Source organism: Bufo bufo, chromosome 4 (assembly GCF_905171765.1).
Source record: "Bufo bufo chromosome 4, aBufBuf1.1, whole genome shotgun sequence".
NCBI classification, from domain to species: domain Eukaryota; kingdom Metazoa; phylum Chordata; class Amphibia; order Anura; family Bufonidae; genus Bufo; species Bufo bufo.
Window position 1 is genome coordinate 256589659 of NC_053392.1, and position 20176 is coordinate 256609834.

The following is a 20176-nucleotide window of genomic DNA, read 5'->3' on the forward strand; positions in this document are numbered from 1 at the left end:
AATGTGGAGACACTAAAAAATATTTTTTTTCAAAAATGCTTTATTATGTAAAACTGAAACAAACAACAACAAAAAAAGTTATATTTGGTATTTTCACGTCTGTAACCACCTGCTCTATAAAAATAGCCCATGATCTAACCTGTCAGATGAACGTTGTAAATAAAAATTAAAAACTGTGCCAAAACAGCTATTTTTTTGTTACCTTACCTCACAAAAAGTACAATATAGAGCAACCAAAAATCATATGTACCCTAAAATAGTACCAACAAAACTTCCACCTTATCCCGTAGTTTCCAAAATGGGGTCACTTTTTTGGAGTTTCTACTCTAGGGGTGCATCAGGGGGGCTTCAAATGGGACATGGTGTCAAAAAACCAGTCCAGCAAAAGCTGCCTTCCAAAAACCATAAGGCGTTCCTTTCCTTCTGCTCCCTGCCGTGTGCCTGTACAGCAGTTTACGACCACATATGGGGTGTTTCTGTAAACTAAAGAATCAGGGCAAAAAATATTGAGTTTTGTTTGTCTGTTAACCCTTGCTTTGTTACTGGAAAAAATGGATTAAAATGTAAAATCTGCCAAAAAACTGAAATTCAGAAATTTCATCTCCATTTTCCATGAATTCTTGTGGAACACCTTACGGGTTAACACAGTTAGTAAAATCATTTTTTAATACCCTGAGGGGTGTGGTTTCTATTATGTAAGCCTCACAAAGTGACTTCAGACCTGAACTGGTCCTTAAAAAGTGTTTTTTGGAAATTTTCTGAAAAAATTAAATCCCCAAAAAATAAAATGGCATTCACAAAATTATCCAAACATGAAGTAGACATATGAGAAATGTAAAGTAATAACTATTTTTTGAGGTATTACTATCTGTTATAAAAGTAGAGAAATAGAAATTTGGAAATTTGGAAATTTTTGGTAAATTTTGAATTTTTTTATAAATAAAAATAATTATTTTTCTACTTAATTTTGCCACTGTCATTAAGTGACGAGAAAACAATCTCAGAATGGCCTGGACAAGTAAAAGCGTTTTAAAGTTATCAACACATAAAGTGACTTTCTGCATCCATTTCACAAAATAACACCATTTGCAAGGTTTGTCGCGCGACAAAGGCAAAAAATGTCACACGACATACATGCGACTGCGCGCTGCATGCGAGTCGCAAAAATTTTTTGTCGCGCATCATTGGTGCGAGGGAATGTCGCGCAAAAAATATCGTCGTGTAGCCCTAGCCTAAGGCCCCTTTCACACGGACAAGTTTTCCGCGCGGGTGCAATGCGTGAGGTGAACGCATTGCACCCGCATTGAATCCGGACCCATTCATTTCTATGGGGCCGTGCACATGAGTGGTGATTTTCACGCATCAGTTGTGCGTTGCGTGAAAATCGCAGCATGCTCTATTTTGTGCGTTTTTCACGCAACGCAGGCCCCATAGAAGTGAATGGGGCTACGCGAAAATCACAAGCATCCGCAAGCAAGTGCGGATGCGGTGCGATTTTCACGCACTGTTGCTAGGAGACGATCGGGATGGGGACCCGATCTTTATTATTTTCCCTTATCACATTGTTATAGTAAAATAGTGATGGAGGGGTTAAAAAAAATAATAATAATTTAACTCACCTTAATCCACTTGTTCGCACAGCCCGGCTTCTCTTCTGTCTTCTTCTTTGAGGAAAAGTACCTGTGGTGACGTCACTGCGCTCATCACATGGTCCATCACCATGGTGATGTATCATGTGATGAGCACAGTGATGTCACCACAGGTCCTTTGACAGGTCCAGAAGAAAGAACAGGAGACCGGTGTTCTGCCAAATCTCTATACCTTGCCAAAAGTCTATACCGGAAGTGACGCGGCCGCACCAGAAGTGACGAGGCCGCCAAGGAATCAGCTGGAGGAGGGTTTGCACGGCACTGCACAAGCGCACATCCACCGGCTTAGCAAAGAATTATTGCAGCGCCGCGATAGAAGTATTTCGTACACCGCGCATGCGCACTTATCAGTATAGAGATTTTGCAGCGCAAAATGTTTCATCAGATGTCCCTACCCCCGAGTGCGCAGGCGCCCACAATTCATCAGTTGCAGTTCAGCTCTACTATGTGGTGAGCTCGGTATCCAGCACTCAGCTCTGCGGTAAGGATGAACTGCAACTGATGATTTGTGGGCGCCTGCGCACTCAGGGGTAGGGAGATCTGATGAAACATTTTGCGCTGCAAAATCTCTATACCCCTAAGTGCGCACGCGCAGTGCACAAAGTACTTCTATCGCGGCGCTGCAATAATTCTTTGCTAAGCCGGTGGATGTGCGCAGCGCCGCGCACACCCTCCTCCAGCTGATTCCTTGGCGGCCTCGTCCCTTCCGGTGCGGCCGCGTCACTTCCGGTATAGACTTTTGGCAAGGTATAGAGATTTGGCAGAACACCGGCAGCTACGCGATCAATTGGAGGAGGTGAGTTTAAAAAAAATAAAAAAATTTAACCCTCAATTGACCTTCTACTAAGCATTCTGTATTAAGAATGCTATTATTTTCCCTTATAACAATGTTATAAGGGAAAATATAAAATTTACATTATACTGAACCCAAACTTCTGTGAAGAAGTCCGGGTCTGGGTACCAAACATGGCTATTTTTCTCATGCGCGTGCAAAACGCATTGTTCCCGATAATACGTCCCATTATTGCACCGTGTGAATCCAGAGATTGCTGTTGGTCACTGATAGCTGTTCATAGGAGAAGTCTTATAGAAATAGCAGAGATATCAATGTATAACATACAGGTTTTACTGAAGGTTTTCCCACAAAACTATACATCACTACTACCAAACGTGCCCATAGAAGTCTTTGGGTCTGTGAAAACCACAAACAAAACACTGATGACATTAGTATTATGTCTGTTGTCTCTGATCCATTGCATAGAAAAATGTTTAAAATGTTTTTGTTTTTTTTTAAGAAAAGGTTGCCGTTTTGAGGAACCAAAGAGAAAAAACATGGAGGCACATGCTTTTGTGGATACAGAGTGGTCGGAATAATTGCATCTGAAAATGAATAAACCCTAAGGCCTCATGCACACGACCGTATGTATTTTGAGGTCCGCCAAAAATACGGATGACTTATGTGTGCTTTCCGCATTTTGCGGAACGGAACAGCTGGCCCCTAATAGAACAGTCCTATCCTTGTCCGTAATGCGGACAAAAATAAGACATGTTTTATTTTTTTGCGGAACGGAAATACGGACATACGGAAACGGAATGCACACGGAGTACCTTCTGTTTTTTTGCGTGCCCATGGCTCTTCCGCTGCCCCCCTCGTGCCCCTACCTGGTGCTGCTTCACCTGGCCTCATTGGTGGTGCACCCCTGAACATGGCCTATATTCGTATTCTGCGGTCCCGCGGTTTGCAGGCCGCAAAATGGCAACGGCTGTGTCCATGAGCCCTAACTAAAAGACGGTCTTTGGCAGCATCTTACATAAGGTGCACTTACCTGCCATGCCCCAAAGAAATGTGGTTCATATGAAAAAAACAGCCCACTGCATTTAAAGGTGCATTACTATTGTGGGAGCGCAGGGACCGAAATGGCACAGCTCAGCTACTCCCCTAGTTCTGACCACCCTTGGCCACCACATCCCGGAGGGATGCTGGGGGAAGGGGGGCGAGGGGCTCTTTTTCAAAAGATATTATAAATGTGGACCCTGAAGGAGGGACCTGCAAAGCACAAGGGCATGGTGCAGGACCAGAAGTCGCAACCTGTCCTACAAAATGCAAGGCCTTGGTCCTTCTCCTCATTCATAGGTCAGTGAATCACGGACGTGTGCTGCCCATGTTCTCCGCGTATCCGTTGATTTTTACAAGTTTAGGCCCCATTCACACGACCATATCCGTTTTTGCGGACCAAATGAATAGGTAGGCTTCCAATCGGAATGAAAACACGGCCATGTGAGTGGGGCCTTGTTCACACATCCTTATTTTTCCAGTGACCATGGTTTAGTGGAAGAACAGCGGATACATGCAGCACTTCGGTCTATGTTGCTGACCAAATACAACCATAGAAGTCTATGGGCCTGTGGAAACCACTGACAGAACAAGGATGGTATTCCAGAAGTCCTCTTTTTCAGCTAGCAGTGCACGCGGCAGAGATGGAAAAAGGTGACGAATGGGAGAAAAATGTCCATCTTCATGGATTAAACTCTTGCCGGTTTTTCACATATGCCAAACAGACGTGTGAATAAGGCTACTTTCACACCAGCGTTTTTACTGGATCCGGCAGGGCTCAGCAAAAACGCTTCCGTTACTCATAATACAACTGGCTGCATCCATTCCATTATGAACGGATCCGGTTGTATTATCTGTAACATTGCCGAGACGGACCTGTCATGAACTCCATTGAAAGTCAATGGGAGACGGATCCGTTTTCTCTTGTGCTTCGGCTTGCTCTCAACTACACAACTAAACGGAACACATTTTGGAGCATTCCGTTCTGTTCTGTTCAGTTTTGTCCCTATTGACAATGAATGAGGAGAAAACGGAAGCGTTTTTTTCCGGTATTGAGACCCTATGATGGAGCTCAATGGCGGAAAATATTAACGCTAGTGTGAAAGTAGCCCAAGGCCTAACTCATGATGGAACTTCTGGCCCATTTTTCCTCATACGTTCGGTACAGTATATCCCTAAATGCCGTCATTCCTGCAATGTTTTGTTACAGTGGTGGTGCCCTATACAGCAGACTGCACTTTATTACATAGAAGTACATGCGTTTTCATTCAGTGATGCCCCGTGTGAGCACTGCCTAATCTGTGTTGTAGATCCAGTACAGAACACAACAGAGAGCAGGTTTTAGTGCGTAGTGTGACCTAAGCTGGATCAGTACACCCCGTGCCCCTAAGGGAATGCAGCTGTCACTACTGCACGGCACTGCCTCCTCCCGTCACATAACAGTGGTACAGTCCTCCTAGCCCTACAGTACAGTCACGTGACGAGATGCCTCTGAAAAAGCAGGAAGCGCTGGCCGGGGATGGAGCGGCGATCACGTGACACTGTCAGTGGCGGAGCCGCGCTGTTTTTGTAGTGCGATATCAGTGCGGTTTTATCAGGTGAGTCACCTCTGCGTGCGTCTTTTCCTCTGTCACTGTCTGTAGGTTCGTACGCATACAATATAGTCTCCTGTGGGCATTGCTCTGCCTGGAGAGCTGGACTGTGCCCCAATGCATGGTAGTTTACAGTCCTGAGGATGGGCACGTTTTACCAGACCCAATCACAAGTGTCACTATTTTGATCTGAGAGATAGATTTACATTGGGACATTTAGGATATTGATGCAGAAAGTGTTGGTCTGGCTCCTCTCTGTATATTACAGCCTGCCTTGTATATTATTTCATTATTTGATGCAATTTGGATTTTAGAAATTTCTGTCATCAAATAATATATAATCTTTATCCTATTGTGCGCTAAGAAAACTATTAAAGGGATTTTACAAAACTTTAATACTGATGACGTGTCCTCAGGATCAGCCATCAGTATCTGATCGGTGGGGGTCCGACACCCTGGGACCCCCACCAATCAGCTGTTTGAGAAGGCACAGGGGCTAAGGCTACTTTCACACTAGCGGCATTGACTATAATGGGGACAGGGCGGAGCTCCGACGCAGCACGGCGAAAGGCCGCCGGACTAAAAGTACTGCATGTCCGACTTTTTAGTCCGGCGGCCTCTCGCCGTGCACTGCCGTGCTGCACCGGAGCTCCGCCCTGTCCCCATTATAGTCAATAGGGACAGAGCGGCGGCACGGCGAAATAGCGGTAGGACGGATCCGATAGGGTGAACAGCCTGTCGGATGCGTCCTGCCGCTAGTGTGAAAGTAGCCTTACTCACCGTACATTGTATATCGGCTGTACTTGGTATCGCTCTCGGCCTCATTCACTTCTATGGAACCAAGCTGCTCCTAGGCCATGTGACTGATGAACGTGCCGTTACTAACCTAGGAAATGCGTGAGAAGATCGCGGCACTCACAGGAGCACCGGTGCCTTCTGAAACAGCTGATTGCGGGGTCCCATGTGTTGAACCCCCACCAATCAGTATTAAATACCCCTCTAGGCTACATTCACATGAACGTATTTAGTTTCCGTGTCCGTTCCGGGTTTTTTTGCAGATAGGATGTGGACTCATTAATTTCAATGGGTCCGCAAAAAAATGCGGACAGCACACCGTGTGCTATCCACATCAGTATGTCCGTTCCTTAGCCCCGCAAAAAAGATAGAACATGTCCTATTCTTGTCCGTTTTGCTGACATGGATGGGCATTGTTACAATGGATCCGCAAAAAAAATGATGCCAAAAGGACGCCATCCGTATTTTTTGCGGATCAGTGTTTTGCGGACCACAAAACACATATGGTCGTGTGCATGTAGCCTTAAAGTGTATAAATATAAAGAAAAATGGACCAAAAGTGTCCCTCATTGACCGTCCAAGTTGGGAATTATGCATTTTACTGTATAATTGGTCTTTAGATGATGTGACATAAAGATCAGAGGTGACCATGCTATGGACATGCCAGGATCTTACTCTAGATGGCTGAAGGTTGTATTAGACAGCCCGATGTGACAATCGCCTGCTCGCTAGTGGAGGAGACCTCTGCTATTACATGCAGTGATCTCCTCCACAGCATGGGGAGGAGCGATCGCTATGTCATCGCTGGTCCCCATACAGTCTAGTGGTTTGCAAACTAATTTGTTTTAACAGATTTGGATTGCCCGGTAATCGAGCATCTGCTAATTTAATGGGGAATCGGTGGCATTATTACACTGCAAGATGATCACTAACAAACGTTCATACGAGCTCTCATTAGCGATCATCTGCCGAAAAGTCGACAGGTATAATACAGGCTTTATCCTCAGGAGCGTCTGACACCCCCATGCCACCACCGATCAGCTGTCCTGCAGTAGCTCCAGCGAACCAGCTAATCTGTTTGGGGAGATAAGGATCAGGCATGTTGGATATCTAATCCTTTTGTTAGCAGGGAGATAACCTGCTGCCTCTCCTCAATCACTGCACATGCATGCTCGACAGAGCATGCACATTTATGGGAGGATCAGGGGCGATACAGTCAGATGAAGGAGTATTATCTCGTCTATTAGAGCTCTATTAGGGTGAATAGGATCTCACACTCTCCCTGCTGCCCTGTGCATAGTACACAGGGCAGCAGGGAGCTTACCATGGCAGCCAGGGCTTCAGTATCGTCCTGGCTGCCATGGTAACCCATCGGAGCCCCAGGATTACACTGCTGAGGCTACGATCTGAACTGCCACTGCGCCACTAATGATTATAATAGTTATAATACTGGGGGGGTGCACTGCGCCACCAATGATTATACCTTATAATACTGGGGTTGGGGGGGCGCACTGCGCCACCAATGAATATAATAGTTATAATACTGGGGGGGGGGGGTGCACTGCGCCACCAATGATTATAATTAACACATTAATTTAAGTGTAGGCAGCGGGTGACGGCGGCAGTATCACATACCCTGCACCCTCCCTCTATGACATGGCGCTGTGATCACCGGAATTAACCCCTCAGGTGCGGGTACAAAAGTATTGATTGGGTATCGAAACTTCGATACCAGGTGCAACTCTAATTGTAAGTCATGATGGATCCGTCTTGCTCCGCGCCACTTCGCGGACAGAAGAACGCTGCTTGCAGCATTTTTTCTGTCCGTGATGGGAACGCAACCAAACGGAAGGGAATGCATTCTGGTGCATTCCGTTTCATTCAGTTTTGTCCCCACTAACAATGAATAGGGACAAAACGGAAGCGTTTTCCGCCGCTATTGAGACCCTATGATGGATCTCAATAGCGGAAAGGGAAAGCGCAGATGTGAAAGTAGCCTAATCCGCTCCGTGTGCATGTACCCTGGTGCAGGAGAGACCTGTCGGAACAGACGTGTGTCAGTAGTAATGAAGGACCTTAGAAAAGTAGGTTTAACTACCGTCGCTCTGTATGCTAAGGCTGGGAGTTTCTTCAGCAGGGAAGTGTCCTGTGAGCTCCCTCTTAATTGACATCTTTGCAGTGGATGATTCATAAATCCAGACTGACTAGATGGCACAAGATGTCACCTAGTATATTAAAGGGGTGGGTTGTCCCATGAAGACAACTTATCCCCTATCCACAGGACAGGGGATAAGTGTCTGATCGGAAGGGGTCCGACCTCTGGGGCCCTGCTGATCATGAAAAAAGGGGCCCATGCTACCTGTTCTCCCATGCATGCTGCTCTATCAGACTGCCAGGGGTAGCCAAGTAGAAGTGCTTGGCTACCTCCCGCAGCCCTATAACGCTGAATGGAGCAGTAGCATGCATGTGTGACTGCCATGCCATTCAGACGGAGGACAGGTCCCTGTTCTCATAATCGGTGGGGTCCCCAGCGGTTAGACCCCTGCTGATCACAAACTTGTCCTTCATCCTGTGGACAACCCCTTTAATACACTTATATGCACCGAGCCCAGTACCAAAAAATGCAAGCATGCTCTCCAAAATACCACCACACCATATATTATAAAAGGACTATGGATCTTTATTAGGGCCCATTCACACGACTGTATTTTTCTGTGCGCATGCGTTCCACGATTTTGCGGATCAGATGCGGACCCATTCATTTTAACGGTACAGCAAAAGATGCCGACAGCACGCCGCGTGCTGTTCACATATGCACTTCTGTTCCCCGGCCCCACAAAAAAGATAGAACATGACTTATTGTCCGTTTTTGCGTACAAGAATAGGCATTTCTATCATGGGAAGGACGCTCCGATCCGCAAAATGCGGAATGCACACAACCGGTGTTTCCGTGCGAATCTGCAATTTGCGGTCCGCAAAAAACGGAGACGGTCGTGTGAATGAACCCTTAGTAAGATGTCACAATTTTAAAAGATATACAAAATCTTAGACATTCGCCCACAAATGGATGCCATAAGAAAAAGGCACCGTTACTAACATAGATGTAAGTAATTGAGGTAAGTACCGATAGTTGTGCCTGGCCCTAGCAGAGGCTATCGCAATGAAAGCTGCTTCAACTGAATGCCTGAAATATAAAGACGGCGTTTCGCAGTCGCTTCTTCTGGGGGTTAAGTGTTCCGGAGTCTGCTGACCAGCAGAAGGTCTCAAGTCTGTGTGTCTCCTGTTTAGTAATGGTTTGTAGAATGAAAGGGAGGTCATTGGTGGTGGTGCTCAGTAACCCCCAGAAGAAGCGACTGCGAAATGGTGTTGGGGCTGTGGCCGCCATGACTTGGTCAATGTACTTCTTTATGTTTATTATTCACGCATTTAGGCTAGGGCTACACAGCGACAAAAAAGATACAACTACACTGCGACGCGACAGTCGCACAAAAATCCAACTTGGATGGATTTTTTGTGACGGTCGCATGTCGCCATGTAGCCCTAGCCTTATGGATAACAGCTTTCATTGTGACTGTCTTGCCTGTTCATAGCGGGGACTATCGGTACTATGTACGAGACCAGTTACCTCAGTTACCATTAGGCCTCATGCACACAACCGTATGTATTTTGCGATCCGCAAAAAATACGGATGACGTCTGTGTGCATTACGTATTTTGCGGAACGGAACCCGGCCCCTATCCTTGTCTGTAATGCGGACAATAATAGGACAAGTTCTCAGGCGTGGTGAGGGAAAGACGCTCGCAGGCTGCCAGCCTCCTTACCGCGCCTGCGCCGAATGCTGAACGGCGCGAGGTTTCACCAGAGCACAGGGCTCTGCCTGGTCCTGTCAATCAGGACTTGGAGGGAGGCGACAAAGGTGGGAGAACGGAGCCTCTAGGAGCAGGAACACCCCCCCTTCCCCCCTGCTCCTAGAGGCTACTTAGCATATTATAAAAGTTAGATTTCTGGCGTAAAAGGGGCATAGATGAAAGTAGGAATAGGCTAGTTAGGTTTAGCTGACATTAGCACATCGCTAGTGTCAGCGAGCTTAATAGAGTTAAATCTGGTGACAGAAACCCTTTAAAATCATGTCCATGATCCGCTGGTTCTGTCCAGCATCTTGATGAGAGGATCGTTTATCTGGATGTAAAACTGTTGTGCCCAGTGCGGGTCCACAAGGAGCAGTGTACAACTTATACCTTACGGTTCTTTGCCCCCCTCTGCCCTGCTCCGGGCATAATATTGCTGATTTCTAGAGCACGTGTCAGCAGGATCAACCATATTAAACTATATCCTGCTGATTAAAGTGATATTTGTCTTGTATAGATCAGTTGTGGTGTTGCAGAAAAAAGTCCACTTTTATTCTTTATGCACGAGAGCTTCAGTGCACCAGGGGCGGGGCCTAGCACCTTTTGTGCACCTCATTTCCACTGCTTTCCAACCCTGGCAACTCCCCTCGGTGCACTGAAGCTCTCCTGCTTCAATGTCTCAACCCTCCCAAGGATCAACCCTCCCAGGCAGTATGTCTGGTTTAATGGAGTTGAACCTGCTGACAGGAGCAGTTTAAAGGGGTTGTCTCATCATGGACAATGGGGGTAAATCGCTAGGATATGCCCCCATTGTCTTATAGGTGCGGGTCCCACCGCTGTGACCCGCACCTATTTCGAGAACAGGGCCCCACAAGGTGGTGGCTGGAGGACTCCGGTCCGGCCACCACCAAGCCGGCTCCCCATAGAAGTGAATGGGAGCGCTCATTTCTATGGGGCCTACGGAAATAGTTAGTGCTCGGCTATTTTCGCCGGCCCCTTAGAAAATGAATGGAGGGCGACTGTGCAGTGCGCCCTCCTTAATTGCGGGGCTCCTAGCGATATGCCCCCATTGTCCATGATGAGACAACCCCTTTAGCTTACAGGCAGCTGATGAGAGACTGAAGCTCTCTGCTCTACCCGGTGTAAACATTACGGCTTGACTTCCATTTTATGAAAGCTGGCGCTAGGTCTGTGGTAGGAGTAGCCCTTTTTGGCCGGGTAAGTGACAATATCAGCTTCTTGAAGAACAGTGCTGCCCTTGATATCTGTTGCTGCTTGTGCATATTTGTGGTCACCACTTCAGCATCACATGCGTGAAACGTTCTTGGCTTCTTGGCAGAAGAGAGCACTTCAGGATTATATGTCTGTGATCTTTCTGCAGGTAAAGTTACCTTGGCTGACGTGTGCAATCCTGGCCATATGTAATAAGAAGATGCTTGTATACAAGTAGGAGGAACATGCACCACGTGTTCTTCCTGGAAGATGGCTACTCATCGTGACCCGGTGGATGCCCTGAGCAGCTTAGACTTTGATTTGGACTACTCGTCATGGAACACCCGTCTGATTCTCATTGTGGCAGGATTCCTGTTTTATGGGGTCATTTTTACATTCAGTCACCTTTCATCTGTGGTGCTCTCTGCCACCTATAGATCACTCCCCGCCAAAGAGAAGGTGTTCTGGAATCTTTCGGCTACGCGGGCAGTGTTTGGCGTGCAGTGCATCGTGGCTGGGCTAACGGCACTACTCGTCGACCCAGTTCTTCTTGAGGATCAGATCACTGGTCAGAAGGGTTGGGCCTCTTTTACCATAATGATAGCAACTGGGTTCTTTCTGTTTGAAAACCTTGCTCTTCACATGTCTAATTTTGTGTTCTGGACCTTTGATATCTTTCTGTCTGTCCACCACTTCTTTGCTTTTATAGGATATTTTGGAGCTGTGATCTGCAGTACAGCAGGTCATTATTTGCCAATGGTTACGTTGTTATTAGAGATGAGTACTCCATTCACCTGCATTTCATGGATGCTGCTAAAGGTAAGCACATGAAGGAATTTATCTTGAGGGTAATGTTTGAAGTCCATTTTGCTTGAGTCTGCATTGGCATACTAATAGTTGGCACAAATACATCCAAAAAGTCAGAAAACCCCATTTCATAACTATTTAAAGGGGTTCTCCGGGCTTAAAGAGGTTCTCAAGATAGGTCATCAATATCAAATTAGCAGGGGTGCCATGTGTCGGACCCCCTGCCGATCTGATATTGATGACCTATCGTGAAGCTAGGTCATCAATATTAAAAGCCTGGACAACCCCTTTAAAGGGAACCTGTCACATTGAACATGGTGTCAAGCTGCAAGCATCATGTTATAGAGCAGGAGGAGCTGAGCAGATTGATATGTAGCTTTATGGGAAAAGATTCAGTAAAACCTGTATTTTTACATTAAAAGAAGCACCTAGGTTTTTCATCAGAGCTCAGATCAGTCCAAAAATAACTAAAAACGTACCTATCTGTAGTGCGCCATCACTCTCTGCACATCCTGCCACTCACTGCTTCCTGCTCTTCTTCAGGGCCACACTGCACCTGACATACCTGTGTACGCACTACGTCCTGATGCTGTACTCGGGAACATGCAGCGCAGTATCGGAGACTAACAGGGAGTGGTGAGTACATCCAGCACTAGGAGCGATTTATTTACCGCTCCCTGTGCCTTCTGCATACTAATGAGCGCTTCCCTAATGGAAGCGGTCACAAGTATTTGCTTTATAAGATGCTCTGCCATCCCGACCCCTAACCCCCCCACCCCACCCCCTCCTTGGGAGGAAAGAAGTGCTTCTTATAAAGCGAAAAATCTGATTGACAGATCTCTCTGTATACACAGTCATAGAGGGAAGGCTGTCAGTCGCTGATAGAACCATCTCCTTGACTTCAAAGCCCAGAAAGAGCAGAGATTTAAATGAATCAATCTGCTCAGCTCCTCCTGCTGTAGAATAAGCTTCCTCTCGTTTGCATTGCATTTCATGGTGACAGGACTGTAGAATGCAGGGATTAATAACATACTTCCCATGTGGTTCTCCTGGGAAGGGGTAGTCCCATTATAATGATTTATCCCCTATCCACAGGTGAACATGGGACCCCATTTTCATAATCCTGTGGATAGGGGATAAATAGTTGAAAGTGAAGGCCTAGCTTTGATTAAAATCAAGTGTTAGATCTTACATTGCTTACCGACTCCCCACCCCCTGTGTTAACCACAGACAGTAGAAGACAAGGCAGATGACACTCACATGACTGTGCAGTCAGACTACATAGGGCTTGCTTTCCCTCCTTAACCACAGAGACAAAAAAGATCAGCTTACGATAGGGTATTTTCATTCAGCACTATTTGCAAATTGACCTAATTTTTTATTTTATTTTTATTTATTTTTTATACTTTACATGCATTAGGGTACTATCACACTAGCGTTTTTATTTTCCGGTATTGAGTTCTGTCACAGGAGCTCAATACCAGGAAAAAAACTGATTAGTTTTATCCTAATACATTCTGAAGGGAGAGCATCCCGTTCAGGATGCATCAGTTCAGTCCCTCTTACGTTTTTTGGACGGAGAAAATACCGCAGCATGCTGCAGTTTTATCTCCGGGCCAAAAATACTGAACACTTGCCGGAATGCTGGATCCGGCATTAATTTACATTGAAGTGTATTATTGCCGGATCCGTCATTAAGTGTTCTGGCAAAACTGATCCAGCTTTTCGGTCCTTTAAAAATGCAAAAAATTATTAATAACGTATCTGTTTTTCCGGATGACACCGGAGAGACGGATCCAGCATTGCAATGCATTTGCATCCGGATCCGTCTGACAAATGCCATCAGTTTGCGTCCGGATTGCCGGAACTGCCTGCCGGAATCCTCTGCCGCAAGTGTGAAAGTAGCCTTACAGCAGCAAAAAAATGGTTGCAAAAATGCACAAATCCTTGAACTGTATCAATATGAGTAATAATAATGAGGGTAAATGCAAGTCAGTTCCAGGGTAGAGTTTACTGTACGACTGTCTAATTGATGGTTTCTTTTTTTTTTTTTTTCCTCTCTAGGCGGGTTGGTCCCAAACGTTATTTTGGAAGGTGAATCAGTGGATTATGATTCACATGTTCCATTGCCGCATGGTCCTTACCTATCACCTGTGGTGGGTATCTCTTTACAACTGGGATCGCCTGGTGAGATCTGTCACAGTGCTGTATGTAGCTTTCTTCTTTGTTGGACTGGCTTTAGTTACTTTTATAATGAACCCATATTGGACCTATAAGAAGACCCAGCAGCTCCTGAGCCCTGTTGACTGGAACTTTGAATCAACATCCCAAAAATCTTCAAGGGAAAGAAATGGCGGAATTAGCAGAAAGAAAAAAGAATAGTAAATGAGGCTGTGCTAGAACAGTGTTTTCATTTCCTACAATAGTATCTCCCGGCAGAATTTAAAGGGAACCTGTCACCAGGATTTTATGTATAGAGCTGAGGACATGGGCTGCTAGATGGCCGCTAGCACATCCGCAATACCCAGTCCCCATAGCTCTGTGTGCCTTTATTGTGTAAAAAACCTGATTTGATACATATGGAAATTAACCTGAGATGAGTCCAGCGTGAAGGAGCCCAGCACCGCCCCGCATCCTCAGAATCTCCTCCTTGCTCCCCAACGTCAGAAAGCTAGAGCGCCGTAATCTCGCGATGCATGCGCAGTTCGTTCCCTGAGGCTGATGCCAGCACAGGGAAGGAACACTATGACGACACTGCTCATTCGCTAGCTCGCGCATCGCGAGATTGCGGCGCTCTAGCTTTCTGATGTCGGGGAGCAAGGAGGAGATTCTGAGGATGCGGTGGTGCTGGGCTCCTTCACGCTGGACTCATCTCAGGTTAATTTTCATATGTATCAAATTGTTTTTTTACACAAAAGCACACAGAGCTATGGGGACTGGGTATTGCGGATGTGGTAGCGGCCATCTAGCAACCCATGTCCTCAGCTCTATACACAAAATCCCGGTGACAGGTTCCCTTTAATACTGTATATGCATTTTAACTGCATTGTAAGTATTTGTGCATAGACTCAAAACGATACTAAAGGGGTTGTCCGGGATTTTAATATTTCTGGCCTATCATTCATATTTATTTTACCTACTTGTATAGCGCTGACATATTCCGCAGGGCTTTACAGACATTATCATCACTTGCTGGCCACAATAGAGCTCACAATCTATGTTTCCTATCAGTCTGTCTTTGGAATGTGGGAGGAAACCCATACAGACTCCATGCAGATGTTGTGCGTGGTCAGATCTGAACCTAGGACTCCAATGCTTGAAGGCACCAGTGTTAACCATTGAGCCACTGTGCTATCCTCAGGATAGGTGATCCATATCAGATCGGCGGGGGTCTGACTCCCAGCACCCCAGCCAATCAGCTGTTTGAAGAGGCCATGGAGCCCCAGTGAGTGCTGAGGCTTTTTCCTAGGCCAATAATGTCACGTTCATCGGTCACATGGCCTAGGCACAGCTCAGTCCCATTTAAGTGAATGAGGCTGAGCTGCAATACCAAGTACAGCCACTATACAATGTACGGCGCTGTGCTTTATAAGCTGCGAGAATGCCGCAGCATTTAGAGGAGTGCTGGAAGGCGGACTGCCGCCGATCTGTCATTGATCTATCCTGAGGATAGGTCATCGGTATTAAACACCCGGGAAACCCCTTTAATGTTACATTAGGCCATTGGCAAGTTTTGCTAAGTCTGCACTTTGGGTATACTGTATACCGTGCAGTTAGTATAATTTTTGCAGGTTGGTTCTCTCACACAAGTGTTAACAGGGAAGGAGAACTTCCTTCAGGGCCATAATCGGACACTTACGGTTGGTTTTATTTTTGTTTTTATTCATATGGAAATCTGTATTGTATTTTTACTCTTTTAACTGGATGTGGGGACAAGCTAGCCAAAGTTTATGGTCTTAGTTGCCCAGTTGTCATGTGCCTCTCCATTACGGGGTGTGCGTTTGTACTTTACTGCCTGCACAAAGGCAAAGGGAACCAAGATTTTATAGCTTTGACACCTCTGTCCTAGCTTGTACATACCTGTGTAGACAAAGCTTACTTTAAAGAGCATTCCCACAATTTCTTTTTTTTTAAATCTTGGGCTCATTAAAAAGGTACATGATGTAAACTATAGTCTGTAATTGGAAGTTATCCATTTCATTCTGTTCCTTAGCTGTGTCATGTGACTGATTCTCCAGCTGACACAACATCTTATGTGTGGACAGGAAGTCAGTTTCTCTATTCATTACTAACCCTCTTTCACACTTGCGTTGTTGGAATCCGGCGTGCACTTCCGTTGCCGGAGGTGCCCGCCGGATCCGGAAAAACGCAAGTGTACTGAAAGCATTTGAAGACGGAGCCGTCTTTAAAATGCTTTCAGTGTTACTATGGCACCCAGGACGCTATTAAAGTCCTGGTTGCCATAGTAGGAGCGGGGGAGCGGTATACTTACAGTCCGTGCGGCTCCCGGGGCGCTCCAGAATGACGTCAGAGCGCCCCATGCGCATGGATGACGTGATCATGTTATCCATGCGCTTGGGGCGCCCTGACGTCACTCTGGAGCGCCCGGGGAGCCGCACAAACGGTAAGTATACTGCTCCCCACTACACTTTACCATGGCTGCCAGGACTTTAGCGTCCCGGCAGCCATGGTAAGCACTCTGAAAAAGCTAAACGTCGGGTCCGGCAATGCGCCGAAACGACGTTTAGCTTAAGGCCGGATCCGGATCAATGCCTTTCAATGGGCATTAATTCCGGATCCGGCCTTGCGGCAAGTCTTCAGGATTTTTGGCCGGAGCAAAAAGCGCAGCATGCTGCGGTATTTTCTCCGGCCAAAAAACGTTCCGTTCCGGAACTGAAGACATCCTGATGCATCCTGAACGGATTTCTCTCCATTCAGAATGCATTAGGATAAAACTGATCAGGATTCTTCCGGCATAGAGCCCCGACGACGGAACTCTATGCCGGAAGAAAAGAACGCAGGTGTGAAAGAGCCCTTACTGACATTGAGGCTCTAATGAAAACAAATAGAGAAACTGACTTTCTGTCCACATACAGGACGCTGTGTCAGCTGGAGAGTCAGAGTGTTGGTCACATCTGAGGAACAGAAGGGAGGGGATAACACACAATTCTAGTCACTGGTAAAAAGATTACCTTCACTACAATTTACATTATGTACCCTTTTAACAGGACAGAATAAACATTTTTGTGAGAGTGCTTCTTTAAGTTGTTTGCTTACTTTGGATTAGCCCTTAGTGATCACAGGGGTCCTGCAAAGTATAAACTTGCTTAGCTTAGTTATATATTGCTGACCATCAGATTTACATATTTTTTTTTATAACTCGGACAACCCCTTTAACTGCATAATGTATAGCATTCTTTATATCCAATTCCCAAATTACTAGCAAAAGTAAACCTATAGAAATTGTAATGTAAATGTATCAACAGTGCCCCTTGGAAGTTTTCCTATAGTCGCCTTTAGGGTTTGTGAGCCTCAGATTTCTGTCACAGATCGGAATACAAATGTATTCAATGGAGTTAGCATGTGGTCATCCACTGCAGAAACTGCATAAAAAAAGTCACTTTATTCTTATTTTTGCACCATAAATTTAAATCCACACATGGAAAAATCTGTGCTGTATATACAATGCCGCAGATTTCCCTGGATTTCAGCAAGGAATGCTTACCAAAGTCTACTGTATATGAAAGCATAGTCTTTCTTTTATATAGAGGGGTACAGTAATAAAACATCTCAGGGACATATATTGGGGAATACTGCTGGCAAATACCTCTTAAAGAGGCAAAGAACAAGGTCTGAACAGAGTGGTTGTCTTCCAGGTTGTGGCACCGTTTGTCCGATGTTGGAAATGCTGAGTACTTGTATAAGGCATCATGCGCATGTCCTATTCTTGTCCGTTTCGCGGACAGGAATAGGCATTTCTACAATGGGCCGTCCGTTCCACAAATTGCACACGGGCGGCTTCCGTTTTTTGCGGACCGCAAAAAATGGAACGGTCGTGTGCATGAGGCCTAAGAAGGACGGTCTCCTACATTGCCAATGTGCTAGTATTATAGATTTAGCCAGTCTGCATATGCACTCTGGACTGGTCTTCTTGAACTGTATTACATTGTGAAAATCTCTCAAGAGTGTGAAGATAAAATAATTTATTTTCAAAAATTTTCTAATGGGAGTTTTCACAGGAAAACTGATCAAAATACACTCATTGACAAAAAACAACAACGCACCAAGAAGAAGCTTTCGGAATCAAATGAAACGTAATAAGTGTGAATGTAATAAATTCAAACGATATGTTTATTAGGGAACTGTACAATTGAAAGGAGACTTTAGTACCCTGTTGGGCTGCCTCTAGCTTTGATACAAGATGAGATATGGTTGTTTATGGAGGCATACAGGTTCTGTATGGTATTCTGAGGCACATTTGCCCACAGATGTTGCAGTTGGGTCTTTAGGTCCTGCATAATAGTAGGTTGCTGAAGCTGGGCGTCCGAGCTGGTCTCATAAATGCAATAAATAAATCTGGTGACCGGGCAGGCCAAGGAAGTGTTGCAATCTGGCGGCGACATTCCTTGGCAACCCTTTATTCTGCTGTAAAAGCCCTGGAGGCCTTGCCATGAGAGGATGTCCTGCACGTATCGCTGATCTGTTAATGTTCCTCATTTCACTATCAGGGGTGACCGACTGTTGTTTGTGAGGGCTCCCCAGATTATCACACCAGCAGTTGGGACAGTGTGTTGTCCCACAGCAAAAACAGGATTGAAGCTTTCTCCACGAGGCCTCCATACTCAAACCCAACCATTGTCCGATCCCAAAGAGAACCTAAATTAGTCACTAAAGACTATACGGTTCCAGTCTGTAGCAGTCCAGGTTTGGTGTTCATGACACCACTGCAAACAAAGGCGATGATGGCTGGTTGTCAATAGGAGGAAATGTAATGGGCAGACCAAATTTCCTTCTGCTATGCACCTGGAAATGGTCAGTCCAGTGACAGGGGTGTGTAGTGAAGGTGCCACCTGTTTCTGGATGGCGGATAACTAAACTCTGGGAATTGCTCGTGCTTGTTGGTGAACCAAACTGATCTCTACTGCCGGGCTGTCTGGAGTCTGTTTGCTATGTGTGTGTGCTCTCGCATAACCACTGCTGCCAACACCTACTAAGGCTACTTTCACACTAGCATTTTTACTGGATCCAGCAGGGTTCAGCAAAAACACTTCCGTTACTGATAATGCAACCGGCTGCATCCGTTATGAACGGATCTAGTTGTATTATTTTAACATTGCCGAGACGGATCCATCATGAACTCCATTGAAAGTCAATAGGGGACAGATCAGTTTTCTATTGTGGCAGAGAAAACGGATCCGTCCCCATTGACTTGCATTGGGGGTCATGCCTGATCCGTCTTGCTCTGCATCCCAGGAGGGAAAGTAAACTACAACATATTGCGGTTTACTCTCCGGTATGGGAATGCAACTAAACGGAACGGAATGCATTTTGGAGCATTCCGTTCTGTACAGTTCAAAACAGCAGGCACCTGGGACTAATGTATGTGATTGAGGATCACACACATTTAACCCCTCAGCTGTCGTGGTCAAATGTGATCACAACATCTGGGAGGTCAAAAATCGGGAGCGGGGGAAGCCGGATGGTGTGTGCGGCAACTTCGATCCTCCTGAATGATCCGTGCCTGCCGCACATAGGTTCCTTTGGGGAGTCTGCCTGTGGCACGGCTCCATAGGAACATAGTGTAATCCCCATAGACTCAAATGCTAATGCATTAGAGTCTATAAGAGAAGCAATCTTATGATTTCTTTTTAAAGTTCCCTAGAGGAACTACAAAAAAAAATGTAAAAAAAATAAATAAAAAAAATCACCTCGCTTTCCCCAAAATAAAAATACATAAATGATTAAAAAAATAAACATTGTGGGCATCGCCGAAAATGCTGATAATATTAAAATATAAAACTATTTATCCCATATAGCAAATGGTAAAACGGGAAAAAAGTCTAAATGTCCAATTTGCCTTTTTTTGGTTGCTTCACCTCCCACAAATTTTTTTACAAAAAGTCATACGCATCCCAAAATGGTATCAATGAAAAGTTTGGCCTCTCAGTAAATAAGCCCTCACACAGCAAAACACACAAAAAAAAAAAATTTCATATTTTTTTTTCAAAATCGTTGGTAGTTGTATTGACCCGGAGAATAAAAGTAGGTAGCAGGTCAGTTTTACTGCATAGGAAACGTCGAAAAAACAAAACTTGCAAAACTGGTGGAATTTTTATTTTTTTATTGAATTCCACCCAATTTGGATTTTTTTTTCTGCTTCCCACTACATTGTACAGGTGAAACTCAAAAAATTAGAATATCGTGCAAAAGTTATGCAAA

General features: G+C 45.4%; 1 protein-coding gene across 1 annotated transcript; it reads left to right on the forward strand.

The window, feature by feature from the left end:
• Window positions 1-4967: 4967 nt before the first annotated feature.
• Window positions 4968-14244, forward strand: CLN8 (CLN8 transmembrane ER and ERGIC protein). The gene is made up of 3 exons (XM_040426808.1): window positions 4968-5081; window positions 11094-11749; window positions 13802-14244. Exons 2-3 carry the CDS (start codon window positions 11201-11203, stop codon window positions 14117-14119), a joined length of 867 nt encoding a protein of 288 aa, XP_040282742.1. The 5' UTR covers window positions 4968-5081; window positions 11094-11200; the 3' UTR covers window positions 14120-14244.
• The last annotated feature ends 5932 nt before the right edge of the window (window positions 14245-20176 follow it).